This window comes from Mandrillus leucophaeus, unplaced genomic scaffold (assembly GCF_000951045.1).
Source record: "Mandrillus leucophaeus isolate KB7577 unplaced genomic scaffold, Mleu.le_1.0 Scaffold71, whole genome shotgun sequence".
NCBI classification, from domain to species: domain Eukaryota; kingdom Metazoa; phylum Chordata; class Mammalia; order Primates; family Cercopithecidae; genus Mandrillus; species Mandrillus leucophaeus.
The window spans coordinates 3,455,425-3,478,974 of record NW_012107697.1 but is presented as its reverse complement, the minus strand read 5'-3'; the positions used below and the strand labels follow the sequence as shown (position 1 = coordinate 3,478,974).

At 35.5% G+C, this 23,550-nt stretch overlaps 1 protein-coding gene across 3 annotated transcripts in view; it reads right to left on the bottom strand.

Moving 5' to 3' along the window:
• Nucleotides 1-23,550, bottom strand: part of ARHGEF12 (Rho guanine nucleotide exchange factor (GEF) 12) — a 155,046-nt gene that overhangs the window by 51,171 nt on the left and 80,325 nt on the right. For all 3 annotated transcript variants that reach the window (XM_011964974.1, XM_011964973.1, XM_011964975.1), the window contains 9 exons: nt 20,556-20,654; nt 19,541-19,590; nt 16,986-17,043; nt 13,162-13,340; nt 11,891-11,968; nt 11,575-11,694; nt 9,519-9,659; nt 3,933-4,007; nt 1,084-1,176 (listed from right to left, as the gene is read on the bottom strand). In XM_011964974.1, coding sequence (XP_011820364.1) covers nt 1,084-1,176; nt 3,933-4,007; nt 9,519-9,659; nt 11,575-11,694; nt 11,891-11,968; nt 13,162-13,340; nt 16,986-17,043; nt 19,541-19,590; nt 20,556-20,654 — 893 coding nt within the window. The remainder of the gene's footprint in view (nt 1-1,083; nt 1,177-3,932; nt 4,008-9,518; nt 9,660-11,574; nt 11,695-11,890; nt 11,969-13,161; nt 13,341-16,985; nt 17,044-19,540; nt 19,591-20,555; nt 20,655-23,550) is intronic.

The following is a 23,550-nucleotide window of genomic DNA, read 5'->3' as shown; positions in this document are numbered from 1 at the left end:
AAGTTGTATGATTTTAAGTAAGATAAATCCTAGAATATTTGTATAATCCCTAAATATACTGAACACGGAAAACAATAATAATGTAAACCAGCATCTCAATTTTCATATTCCCAAATCATTCTAAAGACCAGCATTACCCAACTATCAAACCAGACAAACATATTACAAAAAGAAAAACTATACATCAATATACCTCATCAACAAAGATGTAAAAATTCCTCAGTAAAATAATGGCAAATTGAAACCGACAATATATCAAAGGGATAATACATCATAACCTACTGGGGTTCATTCCAGGAATGTGAGACTAGTTTAATATTCTAATATCAATCAATGTAACTTACCATATTAACAATCAGAAAAACTACATAATCTCATTCAACAAAATTCAACATCCAGTCATGATAAAAACGCTCAGCAAACCAGGAGTACTCCTTAACCTAGTAACCTTTAACCTTATAAAGAGCCTCTAAAAAATACTTACAGCTAACATCATACCTAATGATGAAAGGCTGTTTTCTCCCTAAGATCAGGAATAAGGCAAGCATGTCTTGTCACTCTAATTCAATCTCATACTAGAAGTCCTACCAATGCAATAAAGCCAAGAACAAGAAATAAAAGATAAACAGTTTGAAAATAAGGAAATAAAAACTATACACATGTTTATCTATGTAGAAAACTCCAAAAGATTTATTTTTAAAAGCACCAAGAAATAATAAGTGAATTTAGCAAGATCACAAGATACAAGGACAAGAATCTAGCTAATCATACTCCTTTATACCACCAATGAACTGAGATGTGAAATTAAAAAAAAAAAAAATACTATTTTAAGAAACACACTCAACCCCAAAGAAATGAAGTACTTAAATATAAATTAATGGCCTCTCACTGGCTTTAAAAGCAAGGTCATTTCTATTGTTCAAAGCTAAAATAAGCAATTAACCCAAGGAGCTACTGGTTCTAAGATTTAGCTTCAAATCCTTACAAATGTTATCTTAATCTCCACAAAGTGTTCATTTTTGCAACAAATCAGACATTGCAGAAAAGTAATAATTTATTTTTTAGAAAGAAAAAAGTCATCACCTGTTCATGTTCAGTACCAAAATCATCATCTTCTGCTCCAATAATATGAGGTGCTATACGGGTTGAGGGACTTCCGACAAGTGATTGAGTGTCCTGGCAACATTCAGGGAAAAGACACAGAAAAATTATCTGGTGGTCAAATTTAGAAAAAGAATAAAGCCAACCCATCAAAAAGACATGATTCACTTAAATGGTGAGATTTCGTTTTATTTCTGTTGAAGTACTTTATTTTCAAAGTAGGGGTTCACAAATTCTCAAGGCCATGAATCACTCTGGCAGAGAAAATGACCACAACAACGGTTTTTTTTTGGGTGGGGGAAAAACCATTTCCCTTGGAAACAGGAAATATCCTTTGCTCACTATACACTTGGTTGTCTGACTCTAACACTTTCTGTACACTTTTGTAACTTCTTTTATTAATTCATACATACTTAGAACTTCTTACAGAAAAAAAGAAAGTTGGGCTTACATAAATGGTTACAATTAAAAAATTAAAGAAAAAGTGAATGAAGACAATAGGACAAAGGAAAAATAAGAGCAGAAATGATAATACAAAGTTAGAAGAGAGGTTAATATATCTGAGAAGTACTAACCCAAGATTTCCATTAATGATACATAATTGAAGGCTATCATCGAACTCTATTTTTTCATTTTTAATTAATTTTCATAAATGTATAATTCAGGGTTTCTCAACTGTGGCACTGTTAATATTTTGGGCCAGAGAGTTCTTTGTTGTAGGGGCTAGCCTGTGCATTCTAAGACGTTTAGCAGCATCCCTGACCTCTGTGGGCCCACCAGATGCCAACTGCAGCCTCAAAGCCCTAGACATCAAAAATGTTTCTAGACATCTGTCAAATGTCCATGGAGGCACAATCATTCTTGGTTGAAAAATCACTGATAAAATACTCTAAAATCATCAAGTAATCTCACAAACACTGCTACAGAAACAAAGATACCAAAATTCTAAGAATAAACTGTAGATTGGCAGATAGTTCCCCATGCAATAGCTCCTCCATTTGTCAACTCACAAAGTTGGATTCAGCACAAAAACGGCAGTACAGAGGCATTAATATATAAAATAATAAACATCGGTGCTGGGCATAGTAGCTCAGGCCTGTAATCTCAGCACTTTGGGAGGTCAAGGAGGGAGGATCACTTGAGGCTAGGATTTTGAAACCAGCCTGGGAAAAACAAAGAGATCCACTCTAAAAAAAGCCAAAATAAATTAGCCAGGCATGGTGGCATGTGTCTATAGTCTTAGCTACCTGGGAGACTAAAGTGGGTGGACAGTTTGAGCCCAGGAGTTTGAGGTTACAGTTAACCTCTGTACTGCAGCTTGGGTGACAGAGTAAGACCCTGTCTCATTCATACATATATACATACACAAATATATGCATACATAAATACATACATACATACATACAGGATGTTTGAAGACCATAAGTACTAAAATTAAAGACCATATAGCAATGGGGAATAAAAATTTTGGAAGAAATAGGAAAAAAATGAGTTTGGCTTAAATCTGACAGCAGTTTAACATTGCAAGATCTGGATGGAGTTCAGCAAAGAAAGGTGGGCCTATGATTTGAGAGTCATGTGTACAGCAGTTATAGCAGTTATAGCTGAAGCTATATAAACAGATCCACAAGTTTTAAACTGAGTGAATAATAAGTATATGTAGTTTTTCCTCCTTGTATTGCAACACTACATATTGAGTCTCCTAAACACATTCTGCCTTTTAATAACTCTTATTATTTTCTTTAACCTCAAGGCTTTAATAATTCCAAAAAAAAGAAATCAGGTGAAACTGGCTGGGCACTGTGGCTCATGCCTATAATCCCAGCACTTTGGGAGGCTGAGGCGGGTGGATCACCTGAGGTCAGGAGTTTGAGACCAGCCTGGCCAACATGGCGAAATCCCTCTCTACAAAAAGAAAAAAAAAGAAAAAGAAATCAGGTGAAACAACATAAATTAGTTTAGAGCAGTAGTCAGACAATTTTGATTTTATAATGATTTAATGTCTCTGATTTTTCAATAGTCCTTATGTTGCTGACAATAAAAACATTACAAAATGCTGTTGTATCTTTTACTCCACAACTGTAAACAAATCTAATTAGAAAATAAAATGAGAATACTTAAAAGCATGCAATTAAGAATATGTCAGATCGAGCAAGTCTACTTCTTGATAAACACCCACAAAAACTGAAGGCAAGGCAGCATATTCACAACAGCCAAAAAGTGGAAACAATCTAAGTACCCACTGACAGACAGATAAACAAAACGTGGTATATATACATGTCATGGAATATGATTTGGTCTCAAAAAGGAAAGAAATTCTGATACATGCTACAACATGGATGAAAGCTGAAGACATATGCTAAGTGAGAGAAGTCAGTCATGAAAGGATAAACATTGTATCATTCTTTTTACCTGAGTATCTAAAGTAGTCAAATTCATAGAGACAGAAAGTAGAATGGTGGCTGCCAGGGGCCGGGGGAAGGGGGAAATGTAGATTTAGTGTTTACTGGGTACCAAGTTGCAGTTGGAGAAGATGGTTGGCAGTGATGGTCGCACAACAATGTGAATATACTTAATGCCACTGTACACTTAAAAATGGTTAAACTAGTACATTTTATGTTACCACCACGACAAATACTAAGAACATAATAATACTTACTAATCATGGAATAGCTCTTGACTTATTCAAGTCTTTATTTTCTTTAATAAATTTAATTTTTTTCTCCAAAAAATAAAAAATAAAATATGTAAACATCAGATGTGTCTATATCATACTTTAAGTATAAGGAAAGCTAAAGACAGCACTATCATTGCATGGATTTCATACTCACAGTGTCCTGAATTGTTTCACTTTTCTCTGGGTTTTCCTCTAGATAAATCCTCTCTTTGGGGCCACTCTTGGGACTCTAATAAAAAAAAAACAAGATCTTCAGTTCATTTCAATAGGCACACCAAAAGGAGAAGAGGGAAAAAAGTGTGAAAAAAAATTGCTCTGAATTTCATATTTGTATTTACAACTACTAAATATCTTTCATAAAATACTTGGTTCTGCTACCTTTTCTTTACTTCGACAAGTCACTTTTTCTCTCACCTTTTCAGTTTTATGTTGATAAACAACACAGAGTCAACAAAACAATTTTACCTAATCTCCAGGCCTGGAGGTTACTTTCTACCAAATTACTAGATATATTGCATACCTCAAACTCATTATGTCAAAATTAAACTCTTTTTTTTTTTTTTGGAGATGGAGTCTCGCTCTGTCACCCAGGCTGGAGTGCAGTGGCATGATCTCGACTCCCTGCAAGCTCCGCCTCCCAGGTTCACGCTATTCTCCTGCCTCAGCCTCCCAAGTAGCTGGGACTACAGGCACCCACCACCATGCCCAAATAATTTTTTGTATTTTTAGTAGAGACAGGGTTTCACTGTGTTAGCCAGGATGGTCTCGATCTCCTGACCTCATAATTCGCCCGCCTTGGCCTCCCAAAGTGCTAGGATTACAGGTGTGAGCCACCGCGCCCGGCCAAAATCAAACTCTCTTTATTTATCTTCCTTAACCCTTACCTTCTCAAACTATCCTTTCTATTCAAGTTAAAAGCATTTTGCCCTACTTATGAGTACAATTAAGCTTCTACTATTCTGTTACTCCCTTCATGTGAAAGGTGGATTTTAATACCTAATACCTAATTTATATATATAATAATTATATAATACCTAATACGGTTGTTCTTCAGTATTTGTGGGGGAATGGTTGCTCAAGTCCCTGATATAAAATGGTACAGTATTTGCATATAACCTATGCAAATCTTCTATGTATTTTAAATCATCTCTAGATTACTTATAATACCTGATACAGTGTAAATGCTGTACAAATAGCTGTCACACTGTATTGTCTAGGGGATAATGACTAGGAAAAAAGTCTGTGCATATTCAGTACAGATGCATTTCTATTCCTGAATATTGTGATCCACAGTTGGCTGAATCCACAGATGCTGCCCACAAATACTGAGAATGGACTGTATAAAATATAAACCATATGGGATGCAGAAACTCACTTTGGGGAGATGAGGAACACCCCAAAGCAATGGGAGACATTCTTTAGAGCAACCAAAAATGAGGAAGCAGAGACCTAACGAATGCCAACAGGGAAGATACATTTTACCTATGCATGTACCCAGATATCTTGGTGGTATCACAAGATATTTCTGCCACCAAGAGAAAACAGCAGTTTCAAATGTATGCCCCACCTTGGAAAAATGAATGACTTTCAGGTCTTGGACAAGATATATAAAAGATTAGAATAATTCTGTCACAAAAATCAAGAAAGCTATTAAAGATATTGGAGGGGCATGTCAAAAGAACACAGGAGAAAATTTGAGAGGGTTCCCACCAACAAAAAAAAAAGAGTAACTCATACGGAAATCCGTGAGTTCAAAATATTACACACATACCCTTCCCACTTGTCACCTTTGGAGTTTGTAAGAGTATCATCTCTCCTGAAAAGACTCTTCTGAAAAGAATCAAGGGAAGTATTTACCCTACATTTTCTGCATAAGCTATATTTTAGGGTAACCTATTAGCTAGTAAGAGAAATCATTTCTTGTAACACAACTCCGTGTAATAAATACAGAAATAATGACAAAATTATAATAATATCCTTTTGAAACTCAGAATTAAACAATGGATCTAGGCATTCTGATCATGAATGGCATGTGAAAACATTTCATAAAAGCTATTTGATAGGGAACATTATAATGAAGGAAATCATGCTGACATCACCTAAACACCTTAAGCTTACAACCACAGTAAGACAGTCATTCACATCCTGATGTGATATAACGAGATGTACACAATATCATCCATGAATTATTCCAAATAACAACTATCAAACCTAACATGACCAAGACTTGTAGATTTAACTGGAGTTTTCAGAAAATCTAGATAAAGTAACATGTCATACGACACCATGAAAATATAATTAGAAAATGGGCTGTTTTACTGAACATATGACCCAATTTCTTTAACAACAACAACAAAAAAATGGCCAAGGAAAAAAAAGAAGGAAACTATTATAAATTATAAAGACTTAAAATGACTTATCAACCAAAGGCAATATGAAAGCCTTGACTGGATCCTGAATCAAATAAACTGTAAAAAGATCATTATAAAACAAGGTAATAAAACTGTGTATTGAGAAAATATTAATTCTTAGGATTTAATAAGAATATTATAGCTATATTTTAAAAACTTATCTCTTAGAGAGAGACACATTATTAAACTAATGCCTTGGATTTACTTTAATCCAGTGTCTCGAGGATGTAAGGAATAGCGGGTACAAACAAAACTGCTAAGGCTAGGTTCTCAGGGACCTGAGGAGGATTATGTTAGTCTTTACTGTTGAACATGTTTAAAAATTTTCCAAGATAAATAGTTTTTCAAAAATATCACTCACAAACTGAAAAATCAAAAGGAGAGATGCTCTGAATTTTAGATGATGATTTGTTATCAAGTTGCTTCTCTTGTGAGAACTGGGTATCAGGGCATTCTTTAATGCCTTCTCCAAGGTAAGCAAAAGTAGGAACTTTCACAAAACCACCAGGAAATTATTTTATAAAAATGAGGAGACAATGAAAAAGTTAAAAGAACTGATTCAAAAGATAAAATGTAAAACAGTAATTCAAAGTACTGTTAAAACAACAACAACAACAACAACAAAAGCAGACTGATTCCTCTATACTTACAACACAATTGAAACAAACATGGAAATCCATAAGCTAAAAGCAACACATCTTTAGTCTCAAATGGACACTTGTAGAAATTAAACCTGTGTGTTATGTGTTCAGAAGACAGCCTAGCTTGGACTTTATCATTTCTCACTTGGATTTCCATGATATTCAGTTATTTATTTGGCCTCAGTTTCCTCATCAATGAAATGGTGATACTGTTTTTTTAAGATTATTATGAGTGTTAAAAAAGAGTATCTGTAAAGCATTGGATACAACCTCTGGCACAAAGTAGTTATTGAATAAATGCTAACTATTATCCATTCAGCACACATTTATTAAAGTTCCTATTAAGCCAAGCAGTCTTCTTTTCCTACAGATCTTCCTCTTTACTCCAAATTATTTTCCCCAGATACGTTTCTGATGGTGCCTGTCTTCTGCATGCAAAATAAAGTCCACTTTATTAATTGATTTCGTTTATTCAAATACTAAGTATCAATTACATGTCAAACAGTCTTAATTGACCGGAATGCCTATTTCTATACTCAACAATTCACTCTTTTTTTTACCCACCCCTGAGACGGAGTCTTGCTCTGTCAACCAGGCTGGAGTGCAGTGGCGCGATCTTGGCTCACTGCAACCTCCGCCTCCCGGCTTCAAGCTCTGTTACCCAGGCTGGATCATAGTGGCGCGATCTTGGCTCACTGCAACCTCCGCCTACCTGGTTCAAGCAATTCTCCTGCCTCAGACTCCAGAGCAGCTGAGATTACAGGCATGTGCCATCACACCCAGCTAATTTTTTTTGTATTTTTAGTAGAGACAGGGTTTCACTATGTTGGCCAGGCTGGTTTCGAACTCCTGACCTTGTGACTGGCCTGCCTCGGCCTCCCAAAGTGCTGGGATTACAGGCACGATCCACTGCGCCCAGCCGACAACTCGCTCTTTTATAAGATTATATTTCTAAGTCATATGTTTTATTGCAACATTCCTCTAAATACAAGATAAAATTCAAATTTCTCATTCGTATCATTTGCTCTGAATGCCTACAATTTGCTACACTTTGGAAACATAAAGTCAGACAAGACAGTCCCTCTGCTCTCAAGGAACTTCCCATCTCATGGTAGGGACAAGCCATGAAAACAGAGAGGAGACGCGGCAGTAAAACAAAAAGAAGAGTACAAGAAGCACTCCCAAAAGCAGTATGTACTGCTAGAACAAGCTGAAGCCCTTTATAACCTGGACTCATGATTTGGCTTCTAAGATAATCTCTAGCCATTTCCTCTATAACCCTAATACACCAGGTTGCCCTAAAATTTTCACTGCTCTCTCAAAATGTTTTGCATTTTCATACCTCAGTGCTCTTGTTTATATTTAGATTACTGGTATTTTGGAGCTAGGCAGAAGTAGATTACCTATTGCCTGAATAAGTGTGGAAAGTTAACTCCCTTTGTTAAAGTTAATTAACTCAATTTTTTCTTTTGTAAAGTTACAGTAACAACAGTACTATTTCATAAGGCTGTTCTGAGAATTAACTAAGGAACATAAAACACATCACTGTGTATGCGATATATACCCAACAAATATTAGCTATTACCATTTTTTCCTTGAGCCCAAACTGAAATTTTCCATTAAAACCTTTAGCTAACCCAATCACGAGACTCCTATCACCATCTTTCAAAAATAAATAAATAAGTAAATAAAAACCCACAAATCCTCAGTTTGTTTTTTGGATGAGGAACTGGGTCATTGGGCCTAAGCCTCAAGAGACAGCCTGACTTATGGCTTAGACCATGGATTCCTTTTTAAAAAACAATAAAACAAAACAATCCCCATCCCAACAACCTTCAATAAGAGAGAAACTTCACATTGTTAAATAGTAGATGTGTGTATATGTAACAGAAGTCCCAAGAAGTGACATCTCTTCTATATGCAAAGCACTGTATTTCCTATTCTTTTTTTTTAAAGAAATATAACCCACAAAATTGATTTCATGACCCACAATTACAAAACATTCGTTCAGACAACTTCCCTCATCACTTTTAAAGAGGGTGATCTACATTTAAGTCATTATTCCTATCACTGCATACAATTTACAAAGTATTGTTGAGTAAATAATACTGAACTTAGCTTTTAAGTATTCATATGTCTATGGTGCTACATCATATTCAGCTTAAAATGTTTTATTATCGTCTTAACAGATACTCATGTTCATCTGGCAGTTTCTGGGTTAATCAACAAAGTGCTGTTACTAAACCTGGGCTATTAACTGAAGCCTATCTAACAGGACTAAGGTTTTTCCTCTTGGTAATGGCAAAGTGCCCCATGATTCAAGACTGAGTCACTCTGACCACAAATGGAATATTAACATGCTCTTAAAGATATCAACAGTTGGTCTCTCGGTTCAGTAAGAATGCACTGGCATTAGTAACTTCTCTACCCACGAACAAGATGCCTGCTGGGAAATTCCATCCCTGTAAAAGAAACAGTTGGCAATGGGTGTTCAAGGGAAAAAGTGAACTCTGGAATTAAAAGCTTATATACAACAGTATCCAGATTTCTGTTTATCAAATTGGTATATTAAAAATGGGGATGGTAAAAAGTGCTAAGACACCTCTAACTCACGTCACTTAAAATCAAATCTAGAAAGGGGCTGTAAAGAATACAGAAGAAAAAAGATTTAGAACACTGAATACGTACATCTGCATTGTCACTACTGGGCCGAGAAGCATCTCCACTGCTACAGTCAGTCCTGCCCAAGCCATCTCCAGGATCTGTTTCTGCCTCACTGACTGTTAGGGTGTCACCTAAGGGTCTGGAGGGTGTAACTACAGCTCCATCCTAAAACAGATGAAAGAAAAACACACCCACACAAACACATAAAAGAAAACTTTCATCACTTGCTGCATAAAGAAATAGAGTGGTACTACAACCTACGTGGAGACTGCTAAAAGTTGGACATTCTGATGTGCTCAAGTATGGTTAAAATTCTACAAGTAAAATCCATAAATAACTACTAATTCTGGGATTCTAAAATGGCATGACCTTAAAGACAGGGCAAGTGATATTTTGGTAAAAAGAATATAAGTTCAAACTTACAAATATAGCAAAAAGGTAAAATGTTTTGTTAATTGATATTGTCTGCCCATTAATTAAGGTTATTACCCTACAGTTTCTTGTTAACTACCTTCCAATGCTTCAGAGTGTCAATCAATGGTCAATTCTGGGACATAATGCTATAACATAAATTATTACAAGCATTTAGATCAGGTTATAAGCATTTATTTATTTATATAATTTGAGATGGAGTCTTGTTCTGTCACCCAGCCTGGAGCGCAGTGGCAGGATCTTGGCTCACTGCAACCTCCGCCTCCATGGTTCAAGCCATTCTCCTCCCTCAGCCTCCCGAGTAGCTGGGATTACAGGCACGCACCACCAAACTTGGCTAATTTTTTTATTTTTAGTAGAGTCGGAGTTTCACTATGTTGGCCAGGATGGTCTCAAACTCCTGACTTCAGATGATCTGCCCGTCTTGGCCTCCCAAAGTGCTGCGATTACAGGTGTGAGCCACGCACGCCTGGCCAGGTTATAAAGATTTAGATAGCTGCCCAAACAGGGTAGGAATATTGTATTTGTCTAGTAATAACATAAAACTGTCAACATTACTGAGGTGTAACACGCAAAATGTGACATAGCTAGTGGGATTGAAAGTAATGGAAAAAAATGGAATGAAAAGTATACTAAACTAGGATGTCAGGGGAGCTTACATACTGTATGGTCTTATATAGATGATTTAAGCAGTTTAGACCCTAGGTTTCTCAACTATGTATTTTTTAATCAAAAAGTAAGCAGATTAGGCTAGATAATCTCAAATAATTCTTTTGCGAATATGTAGCTTTCCCTTCAGACTTAACTCAGGAATAGTGATAAACAAACAGTGTTTACCTATTTTAAATGTATAAGCAATTTATCTACTTTGCTTTAAGATGAAGTACAAGGTGCTTTACATATCCCAAATCTGAATATTACAGAATGTAAGTCTGGTTAACATATAAATGCTGAGCTTTTTTTTTTTCTTATGAGACCATTATCTCTATAGCTTATACCTATACAGCAAATTCTACTGAAATCTATTTTTAAATTACAATAAAAATATAGTCATTAAGGGTATGAATGTGCTTTTGAATCCTCAGACTCGGTTTGAATTCCAGTTCTATTACTTTTCAGCTATATGACCTCAGACAAGTAATGTAATCTCTCTAACTCTCTCTAAGTGTATATGTAAACTGGAGGAAAACAACCATAAGTCACCTCAGAGATGTTATGCAGATTAAATAAGAAAATGCTTGTCCATATATTTAGCTCAATGCCTGTCATTTTAAAATCTTAAATTCCTACTTAAAAACATATCAACTGCCATTCTGTTTTAAGATGGCAGAATGAACCACAAAAAAATATAAATATATATATATATATAAAAATACATTTTAGTAGTTGGTCACATCAAAGCAGAAGCACTCAATTCTTTTTTACATTATTATGGAACAAAGAAATGTGATATCATGAGCAAGCAAACAATCAGACGCCCACATTTATTTTTGTTAATCATTACTTCTGTAACATCCTTAACAGGACATCCTGTTGTCCTACGCTAGAAAAATAACTTTAAAAAAGTCAACTGCAACATTCTCTGACACATTCCCAGAAGAAAATTCTCCTGCAAAAAGTTGGGTAGCACTTGTAATAGTAATGCTACCTGAGCAGAGCCTGTGGCTTTGGATAACTGCTCTTGCAGCTGAGGAATGTGTTTCTTGGCCTCTTGGATCTCTTTTAGCAATCTTTGGGCAGGTGTTCGGTTGTAATCTTCCTGCAATAACTGAAAAGTTATAAAAATATTTTCAGAATTAATTACTTACGTAAAAAAGATACAGAAATAGTCCATTCTTAATCAATAATATAACTAATGGCATTGGTTACAATACTGCTTGATTGTGACTATGATAAACAGCAACTCAACCATGCCTACTCACATTTTTACTGGCCTATACACAGCCCTACTTCTCATTTAATACCTGTAGCCGTTCCTGTTCTTTCTGTAACATTTTTCTCAGAATTTCTACTTTCTGGTTATGAACCACATTGTTTTCCTCCTAGAAAAGAAAAAGATAAAAAACAAACAACAACCAGTATAGAGAAAATGAAGCTAAAATAAATAGAGAAAATGTGACATACAAAGTTCTGCCTTGGCTCCAATTATCAATACCTATTAGGTTTTTATTTCTGGGTTATGAGGACAAACTTTTAGACATGACACTTAAAAGACAAGAAACTACAAAGAAATGTCTGCCCTTCTATTTCATCTTTACTAAACTAGATTCAAGAGAACATTCAATATTGATATTGGAGAAATTAAGTTGTCTTAATATAAGAATAGTATCTTTTACTTTCCCTCATTCGGATTTTTACTATCGATCCCCATGCATAGCTCAAACTCCCAGTACCTCTTACCTGAAATATGAAGACAGCTCCCTAATTCATCACCCATCATCCCTCCTTGTTTCACAACCCTATAATATTTTACCAAATTAGCCTTCCTATAATCCTAGGATAATCATGTACTCTTTTGCTTAAAAAGAAACAACGTTGAATGGATTCTTACTGCTTATCTAGTTACATGTAAATTAGCTTGGGAGATGTGACTTTTCAAAATAGTCAACCTACTGTTTTCAAGTTCATCTCCCACTATGTACATCCTTAACAGGCACCAACCAACCAAAAATCCTAGCTACTTCTCCACAATATTTGATGCTTTCCTGGCTCCTTCTATTTATTGTTCTTCTTCTATGTGCTTTCTCTCTCCTTTGAATCCTCATAGAACTTAGTATTTTTTTGCCCTCATAATGTCTACATTCTGCCTTGTATTATAGTTACTTGTATACTCTTGATTTAATCTCAATCAACAAAGCTTTGTTAAGCACCTTCTACATGCTAAGCAATATTTCAGATGCTGGAAACATAACAGTAAACAAAATAAACAAAAATCCCCGCCCTCCTAAAATTACACATTCTAAGATGACTATAACCTTGGACATAAGAGTACCTTAACTATATTTTTGTGGGTGGCACATTGTTTTATATATGACAGGTGTTTAATACTTGTTAAATTAAATCTACTATGACAATATTCTAATCATTCCTATTATGTAATTTTTATATTAGTAAATCGTTTTCTAGAACCTTAAATTTAATTAGTTCATCAGCCTAATACTTGAACACTCTTAATATAAAGTAAACACATCCTTATAGGACTGAGTATTTAACTAAGAAATTTCCCCATTCTTACCCCCATGAGCACAGGACTAGTGATTCTCTCCATATTCCCAGATGCTCCAGGTGAATGAGGAGATGTCATGATGGGAGACATATGTCCAATGACTGATGGCTCTACTTCAGAGTCGGCAAGTGGAATCTGGGGCGACCCAGGTGGGCGTCCCTGAACAGTGAGAGCTACATAGGAACCAGCTTGGGGTGGGGAGATGGAAAAAGGGAAGGGAAGGGAAAGTAACATTGTCAAGAAACTTTTCATACCATTTTACTACTTAATCTTTGATAGTTCTAAAAGATCCAGTTATATAAGACTGTCCCATCATCTGCTAATCATTTCTCTACAGAAAAAAAATTAATTTGTCATTTCTTTTATGATTGCCCTAAAAATCCAAAAGAATGATGCCGTTTTCAGTAGCAAGTTACTATTTGTAAGATCAGATATTACTTAAAAGCAAATAAAATTTGTAACTCCAAGAATATATTTTCTTAATTTAGAGGAGAGTTAAAATCAACCATCTATTAGTGGCTATGTTTAATTAATTTCTTAAATGTAATTAAAAAAAAAATCTTCTTCTTTTTTAATCAGGGTCTCACTTTGTCACCCAGGCTGGAATGCAGTGGCACGATCTCAGCTCACTGCAGCCTCGACTTCCTGGGTTCAAGCGATCCTCCTCCCTCAGCCCTCACAAGCACCTAGGGTTTTTTTTTTTTTTTTTTTAAAGACGGGGTTTCGCCATGCTGCCCAGGCTGGTCTTAAACTCCTGAGCTCAAGTGATCCACCCACCTCAGCCTCCCAAGTTGCTAGGATTACAGATGTGAGACACGGCACCCAGCCTAGATCTTCGTATTTTAAGATGATACTAACTAGGCATGGTTTAGTGAATACGCTAGAATATAAAATGTAGTTTTAAATTAACTTTACAAAATGAGTGTGACCAAAAAATATTCTACAATAACAGGGAAAAACACAATCAATGATAAGTAGTAAATTTTAGTGGAAAACATTTGGAGGAATGGACAGGAATTCATTAGACCTATTATGGGAGTGAAAAATCTAGACAGCAAAAATCACCATAATCAGGCCGAGCATGGTGGCTCATGCCTGTAATCCCAGCACTTTGGGAGGCTGAGGCGGGCGGATCACGAGGTCAGGAGATCAAGAGTAGCCTGGCTAACATGGTGAAACCCCGTCTCTACTAAAAATACAAAAAATTAGCCAGGCGTGGTAGCACATGCCTGTTGTCTCAGCTACTAGGGAGGCTGAGGCAGGAGAATCACTTGAATCTGGGAGGCGGAAGTTGCAGTGAGCCGAGATCGTGCCACTGCACTCCAGCCTGGGTGACAGAACAAGACTCTGTCTCAAAAAAAGAAAAAAAAAAAAAAATCACCATAATCAGAGTCACAGTAATAGATATAGCAAAACTTTCTTCTTAGACATTTCAATAGGACTTTCAAATGTATTTTACACTTGTCTCCCAATTTAACCCTCCCATGGAAATCACTATCAATTATTTCACAGTGTTTTGGCATTCTAAAAACTATTTTTGCTATGTATAATAGTCACAAGTGTTATGATTTGGAGGAATTTTACGTAGAAACACTTTCTAAGGCTCTTCAATCTTATTGCTGTCTATCAGAAAGTCATCTATTATATCTCACTTGCCTATGTACTTGCTTATAATAGCTTCCTAGCTTTTCCCTTCCTTTCTTTAGCTGTTTCTAAACTGCTCTGATTTGATATCACTTTTATTATATCCAGAATACGCATTAAAAAGTAGGACATGCAGGAACTCTGTTACATACACCCAGGCTTTAGGGATGTCAAATTTATATATGTTTTGGATATGCAAAGGTTTTCAGGATGAACTTTAAGTTTTTAGCTATGCCCTTACTATTGGATAAGTAATTTATTGCTAGAATCCTAGGATTTAATTTTTTAAGTAAAATTTATACTGGAATGAGCAAAAAATACAACCTAGAAAGCTAAAGAAATGTTTTTATACATCTCAATGGACATCAGGCATAAACTTATTAACATAAACCATATTTATGTAGCACATAACAATTTATAAATCACATTCTCATTAAATAAGTGGTCAAATTTATTCAAGTATGGGGATCTAATTTTGATCCCTGCACTCTTTTAAAATAAAGTTAAGAACGCTGATCAAAGTGACCATTTGGAGCACTGGTACTCTGATGAAAAAGTTTAAAAATTTTCATAGTTGCTTAACATAGCAGTACAAAGGCCAAGAAAAAAGTTAGTTTATTAAATTTCTTCTGAAGATGTCCATCCACCCAATACAGAGAAATAGAATTAAATAAAACAGTAGTGATTCTGCTTGATCACAAACAATTGTCTCTTACTTCTAGTCTACTGTGGAATAATCTGATGTAGAAGATCATAAATTCTTTTTTTTATTCCTTTTTTAAAAATTTTCATTCAGTTTAAGCAGTCTCTCGCTCTCTTTTTAAGAGATACAGTAACAAATACATAAGGCCCAAACCAGGCCAGAACAAAGAAAAAGGAAGTTACATTTTAGGTGGTGGACTCCCATGTGACGTTCTTTACTACTGTTAAAACTGTCATGCTATTTTCCATTCAATATGTGAAGCTCTTAGAAAATATAAAATCTTGGCCAGGCGTAGTGGCGCATGCCTGTAATCCCGGCACTTTGGGAGGCTGAGGCAGGTGAGCCCCGGAGTTTGACAGCAGCCTGGGGAACATATCAAAAACCAGTGTCTACAAAAACAACACAAAACAAAACAAGACAAAACAAAAAACAAGGTGGGAGGATCACTTAAACCCAGAAGTTGGAGGCTGTAGTGAGCTATAATTGCACCACTGCATTCTACAAGACGCTGATCCCCCCCCTCAAAAAAAGAAAAGAAAATATAAAATCTCTCTTGGAAAGCAGGTAAGGTTAAAGGGTAACAACAAAATGAAACCAAAGCCCAGGTTGGGGAAGGTGTAGCACCTAGACTTCACCTGACTCAGATTCAGATGACCCACCCCATCACCACCTGCCAGCAAAGCTCACAGGGCCACTGAACCTTCCCTTCTCCCTGTGCAGATGGGAAAACTGAGGCCCTGTGAGTGGCTGAAGCCTGGCTTGACCATACCTCACTGCCAGCTGAAGGTACATGAATTTACCTTTGACCCTGCAAGTGACGGGAGGTTAGCTGCAGACTCCCACTGCTTCAAGCCTGGTTCTCCACGGAGAACTAAGTCCACAGAGAACTAAGTCCAAGTGGGCTACTCATCCCTAAACCTGAAGATCACAAATTCTTAACCTTGAAGATTTCCAAGAGAAGATCGTTACTCTGGATTATATAATCATTTACTTATCTGAGGGAAAGTGATTGTGCTAGATGATTTTTAAAGTTTCATTTCAGTTCATCAGGCCATATGTCTGATTTCTCAACCTCCTTACTCTCAGGTGACTCACGCATTTCTTTCGAATATATGTATTCAATATTACCAAGAATGACAGGAATATTATAATCAACCATATAAATGGAGTTGACAAAAGATAGTTATTAGTAAGTTAAGAGTTTTCACCTCAGATTTTCCTTCAATGCAGGGATCAGCAAACTCCAGCCAAGGGCCTAAACCAGGATCACAGACTTTCGGTAAATAAAGTTTTACTAAAGCACAGCCACAACCATTCATTTACATATTGTCTATGGCTGCTTTCATGATACAATGACAGAGTCGGTAGTAGACTATACAGTCCACACAGCCTAAATATTTACTATTTGGCCTATTACAGGAAATTTGCTGATCCTTACTTTAAGGGTTTCAGAAAACAACTGAAACTAAGAATAACATTCACCTACATCTGATTAGCTTCACCACCTCCAGATGATTTGAATGAGTCACCAGCGTTCCATTCACCTGTAAGAAAACGAAAGGAGTGTATGTCATATACATCCTATTGAGACAATGGATAAAAGGACTTCAGGAATTATCATACATAATATAACCAATTATAATATATTAATCACATTACATTAAAATATTTATGTATCTGATTCAATATTCATTTTCACACCATGATTCTACAGGGCATATTCGGCAACAAAATGAACTTAAACATAAACCAAGGCCTTGACATACAAAACATTACAACTTATTCACCATGACAAATGACAAAACATAACATGAAAAAGATTTACAAATCCTTCATAGCAAAGGGCTCATACAAATAGAAAAGATCTCTTTGCTTTACTAAGTCATCAATTTGTCAAAATTAATAATAAATAAAAAATAATTTTTAAAAGTATTTCCACAATATTCAATTTGCTTTTAGTTTTTCAACCATGATCTAATCTTTACAAAGAAAATTAATTTTCAGACCGGCTAAATGTAGAAAAAGTTATCCCGATTCTGAATTAAACCAAACAAATCAAGGCAAAACTATCAAATGTGGATTTAACATTAATTTTTTGATTAATTCTCTGATCCAAGTTATCTAAAATTCAAATACATTAGTGTAAAAAACGGAAGTACAAGTATACTCAACTTGCCCCATGAGATAGTTACTGTTAGCTATGACATTTAATTTTGGAGACACTTTTCTAGTATACATACACCAAACAGACACATAAACGTTATACATTACAACTGGTTTTTTCCTGGAAAAAAAAAATAAAACTTTTTTCTCACTGTACGGCAGCTATCTTTCAATAAAGGTACACACTGACCTAAACCACTCTTTTCAAAAGCTGCAAATGAAATATAATTTATTTCTCTGTCCCTCAGTTTATGCAGTTATATAATAAAGCCAATACAAATTTCTCTGTACACATGACTTCACATTTGTACACTTATTTCCTCAGATAAGTTCCTAAAAGCAAAACTGCTTGTCACATGTTATATACTTTCTTAAAGGCTTTTGATACATATTCGCAGACTTTCATCCAAACAGGTTTTACCTAATTCATACTCATAACGAACTCATGAGAATAGTCATTTTACCATACCCAAACTATACTAAATGTGTATTACCAATCTTTAAATTTTCTGACAGTCAAATGTATTTTTCACCTATCATTTTAATTCCTACTTCTTTGTTATCAGTGAGGTTGGCCATATCCCCATTAATATGCTATGTATTTCAATTACTTTGGGGAATTGCCTGATAAAATTATTTGCCCATTATTCTTTTAGAATATTTATTCCTTTCTTATAATTTAAAAGTGTTCTTTAAAATTAAGGATATCTGGTCTCTGATACATTTCAAATATTTCTTCCAAATTATTGTTCAAGGTATGTTTTCTTATGTAATAATAATTTGAAGTACTCAAATTAGTCGATTATTTCAAGAATAGTTACTGACTAACCCATTCTTTCTCTACTGATCTGAATTCAAAAATCTATTTCTAGTCTCTCTGTTGTGTTCCACTGGTAGGTCTACATATAGATTAGAGTCATATACATCTCTTCTCATACATACACATACATATAACATATTTTTTTCTTTAGTGATTCTTACATCTTTATAAAGTTCACCTGGTAGAATAATCAAATTGATATCTACCACTACAATTCTATTTGCATACAGGTCAGGTATTGCTTATCTGAAATACCTGGTACCAGAAGAAGTGTTTCGGATTTTTTTGAAGTTTGGAATGTTTGTATATACATAATGATACATCTTGGGGATGAGACCCAGCTTTAAATATGAGCCTTTTATGTTTCATATATACCTTATACACATAGCCTGAAGGTAGTTTTACACATTTTAAATACTTCTGTGCATGAAACCAAGTTTTTTGTTTTGGTCTGGTTTTATTTACTGTTTTTTAAAGACAGGGTCTCACTATTTGCCCAGGTTGAAGTGCTGTGGCTATTCTCAGGTATGATCAAAGTGCACTGCAGTCTCAACTCCTGCACTCAAGCGATCCTCCCACCTCAGCCTTCTGAGTAGCTGGTAATACAGGCTCAAGCTACTGTACCTGGCGAAAACAACTTTTGACTGTGACCCATCACATGAGGTCAGGTGTGAAATTTTCCACTTATGGTGTCATGTTGGTACTCAAAAAGTTGCAGAGTTGGGAGCATTTCAGGTTTCAGATTAGAAATGCTCAACTTTACTTTGATGAGAATTGCTTAATAACAGACTAATCTGGAGAGAAATGACCTTTCCAACATTGAATTACTCTCCTACTCAAGAACATATATTCCTCCATTATTTTCAATCCTTTTATTATGTCCTTCAGTAAAGGATAATATTAATTTTAAAACAAATGAAATTAAGTTTTTAGAGTCAATAGATCTATCACAGGTAATATGATGCTTTTTATAAAAATCCAAGTGAAAAAAGCAGAATATGACCAATATATGTTGTTTTTTAATCCTACCGTAAATTCTATAATAGGCTTTTCCTTACCTTGATGATTCGATCACCTGTCTGTACTCCAGCCCGCATGGCTGCTCCATCTGTATGAGAAATTACTTATTTAAAATGTGATTCATTTGCATTTATTGATCATCTTCCTGACAGAGGAACAGTATAGCAAAATGGTTAAAAACATGGGCTGTCCTTTGGGAAGCTGAGGAGGGCAGATCACGAGGTCAAGAGATCAAGACCATCCTGGCCAACGTGGTAAAACCCCGTTTCTACTAAAAATACAAAAATTAGCTGGGTGTGGTGGTGCGTGCCTGTAGTCCCAGCTGCTCAGCAGCCTGAGGCAGGAGAATCGCTTGAACCCGGGAGGCGGAGGTTGCAGTGAGCCGAGATTGTGCCACTGCACTCCAGCCTGGCAACAGAGCGAGACTTGATCTCAAAAAAAAAAAAAAAAAAAAAAAAAAAAAGGCGGGGGCTGTAAAGTCAGACTTTACATTCAAATCCTGCTTCTACCACTCACTAGTTGTGTGACCTTGGACTGATTTTATGTTTTTTTTACTCTAAGCTTCAATATCACCTATAAAATGGGGATAAAAAAATTGTCTACCTCAAAATTATAGCACCCAACATAAAGGAAGTATTCAATATATGGTAACAGCAGTAGAAAATATTGTCATTGTTGTTTTGGGAAAAGAAATGGTATTTTTGAGGCCACAGCTATCTCTTTAATCTGTCTTTGCCAAAATACCACTGGTGCCACGAAAAACTGAAATTTCAGAAACTTGTGTGTGGACAATAAAGTATCATGACCAAGGAGTCACATGATTGCTAAAACTATATAAAAACTGATTTTCTAACAAGTACAAAAAAAAAATCAACTAGAGTAAATTCCTTCCTATAACTATGACATACATTTGACATATAGACGAATCTAGCACAATAGTCCACATGACCTGCAATCTGTGTAATTATTCTATTCTTGGGAATTGCCATTATTTAAGCTTTTCTATTCTTACTCTGTTTACTGAGTGATAAATTGTTTTTAGAAATGCCTTGCCTTCTTTGACAGACTGTACGAAGACTGGATTGTCTCCACTGACCGTCAGCCCAAATCCATTGTCATCTTTCTGGATGACTACGCAACGTTGAACAAGACCTGCACAAGAACCACAGCATAAAAAAAGAAGGAAGAGAAAACAGAGAAAGGAAAAGACAATAATTATATATTAGTAATAAACTGTGTTTCATCTGGAGAAACACAAAACAGCACATGTAAATCCACAGGTAAAATAAGAACACTAACCCCCATCAACAAAGCAAACACAAGAACACCACAGAGTCACACATACTGTTTTCTCACTGGCGAAGTATAATAGAATTGCTCCAATATTAAAAACAGCTATGGAAAACTGCAAAATATTAAGTATTAGACATGAGACAGCTAGAAGGAAAGCCCATTCACATCTATGCTATTTCTCCGTAGTATAAAATCCTCCCCTCCACCGCCCTCCACTGCCCTGTGTTTTTGGTACCCTAATTGGTGTTTAACCCAAGAAAAATCAACTATCTTAGGACATGTGGCTAGGAACATCTCAAGGCAAATTCTGGAGAAATCCAGTCTTACTCTCAAGAAAATATACTCAGGAAAACAGTAAGAAGAAAGGAGGTACTTACAGAGTACCTGAAGCTATTCCCCGAAGAAGGGAAGAGAAAGGAAGAGTTCAGGGGGAAGAAAAACCCTGGCTTATAGAAAACATAAACAGAAAGGAGAAAAAAGTAGGAAAGATAAAGAATCTATGAGCTCAACCAGTTCCTTCATCTCTTTCATATACTTACTTGATTCCTAAAGGAGAATCTGTATTTCTTCTAAACAGCAAATGAAAACTGTCATTTGAGAGACAAGGTGAGAGAAAGAGGGCCCCAGCCAGAGGAACAGAAATGTCCTGCCAGAGTAGAACCCTGATTAGTACCCAGGGCTGTTTTATCATAGACCAGATCTGAAGATCTTGAACTCTGTGTTAGTCAGAGACAACATATATTTTCAGCTTTGCAGGATCTAAGCATTTCACCGAAGTCAATATATAAAACAGGTAAAGCAACACAAAGATAATGATGATTAGAAAATAAAAACTTTTTCTAAAGATTTTTATACAAAGAGCTACAATCTTTTAAATAAGTCTGATTTACCAACCAAACAATATGTTAAAGATATGTTAATAAAAAATATATATAGACTGTGTGTACAATGGCTCACAGAAAACATATACACATAATAAATTATATATATATACATACACACAGTGTATATACATATCAATTCTTGCTGATAATGACACATCATGAGTACATGAGCCTACTGTAGCTTAACATAAACCTTAACTCTTGAACTCATGCCCTACACAAAAATTAAAGCAGATCATGGGCCTAAACACAAGCTAAAATTTTTCATAAGGTAACACAGAAGGAAATCGTCAAGACCTTAGGGTATTAAAAAAACAAAAAAGGAAGAAAGAAAGAAAAAGAAAACAGATAAAATACATGTAACAAAATAGTTTATAACATTAAAAAAAGACCTGAGGGTGGGTTTATAAACCATAAAAGAAAAAAAACCTAGGAAACTGGACAAAATTTAAAACATTTGCTATTCTAAAGACACTGACAAGAAAATGAAAAGGCAAGCCACAGAGAAAATATTCACAATATAGACACCTGATAAAGTATTTGTATCCAGATTATATGCAACTCTCCAACCAATAATGGAAGACAAATGTTAAAGGGGGCAAAATTTTTACTTAAATAAACACATCACAAAGATACACCAATGGCCAATAAGCACACGTAAAGGTGCTTAACAGCTGCAGTCATCAGGAAAATACAAATTAAAACCACAATGAGATACCACTATATACCAGCTAGTCTGGCTAATCAAAAGAAGTGGTAGCAAAGAGGTGGAGCAACTAGAACTCTTACAACATTATAACATTGCTGGTGGGAATGTGCTAACATTCTGGAAAACTGTTTGGAAATTTCTTATAAAAGTAAGCATGCATTTACATACGATCCATGAATTTTACTCTCAAGAGAAAGAACAATTTGTGTCCACAGAAAGACATACATGAATGTTCACAGCAGTTTTATTCATATGAGCCCAAAACTAGAAACTCAAATGTCCATCAACAGATGAATGGATAAACAAACTGTGATATGTCCATACAGTGTATTAGGAAGGAAAAAAAGAACTACTCATACATACAACAAACACAGATGAATCATAAAAACATCACGGTAAGCAAAAGAAGCCAGTACATAAGAAAGTAAACACTACATGACTCCAACATAGAAAAGGAAAAACTAAACTAAAACAACAAAAAGCAGAATAGCAACAGCCTAGGGGAGAAGTAGGGAAGAGGAGTGGGAATGACTGCAAAAAGAAATGAATGAACTTTCTGCAGTGATGGACATGTTCTGTTTCTTAATTAAGATAATGTTTACATGAGTATGCATATTCATTTGTCAAAATCTTCTAACCAAACACTTACAATTAGTGCATCTTATTTTACGTAAATTTTACCTCAATAAAGTTGATTTTCAACATTTAAAAATGTGTTACCCCTAAATTCTAGAGACTTCTAAACACTAAATAATTCACATATTCACCACTCTCACAAAACAATAAATTGTAATGAGGGCAGAAGATAACAGAATTCAACCTTTTTTATCTGTTCAGTGTTACTTCCTTCAAGTAATTAGGACAACTATAAAACAGGATATGAATACATAAATCAAGTAAAAAAAAACGCATTCTTTATAAATTTCTGGTGTGTAATGAATAGAATTAGAGATTCAGGCCAGGCGCGATGGCTCATGCCTGTAATCTCAGCACTTTAGGAGGCTGAGACAGGTGGATCACCTGAATGAAGTCAGGAGTGAGACCAGCCTGACCAACATGCTAAAACAAAATCAGCATGGTGTGGTGGTGCATGCCTGTAATCCCAACTACTCGAGAGGCTGAGGCAGGAAAACTGCTTGAACCCAGGAGGTGGAGGCTGCAG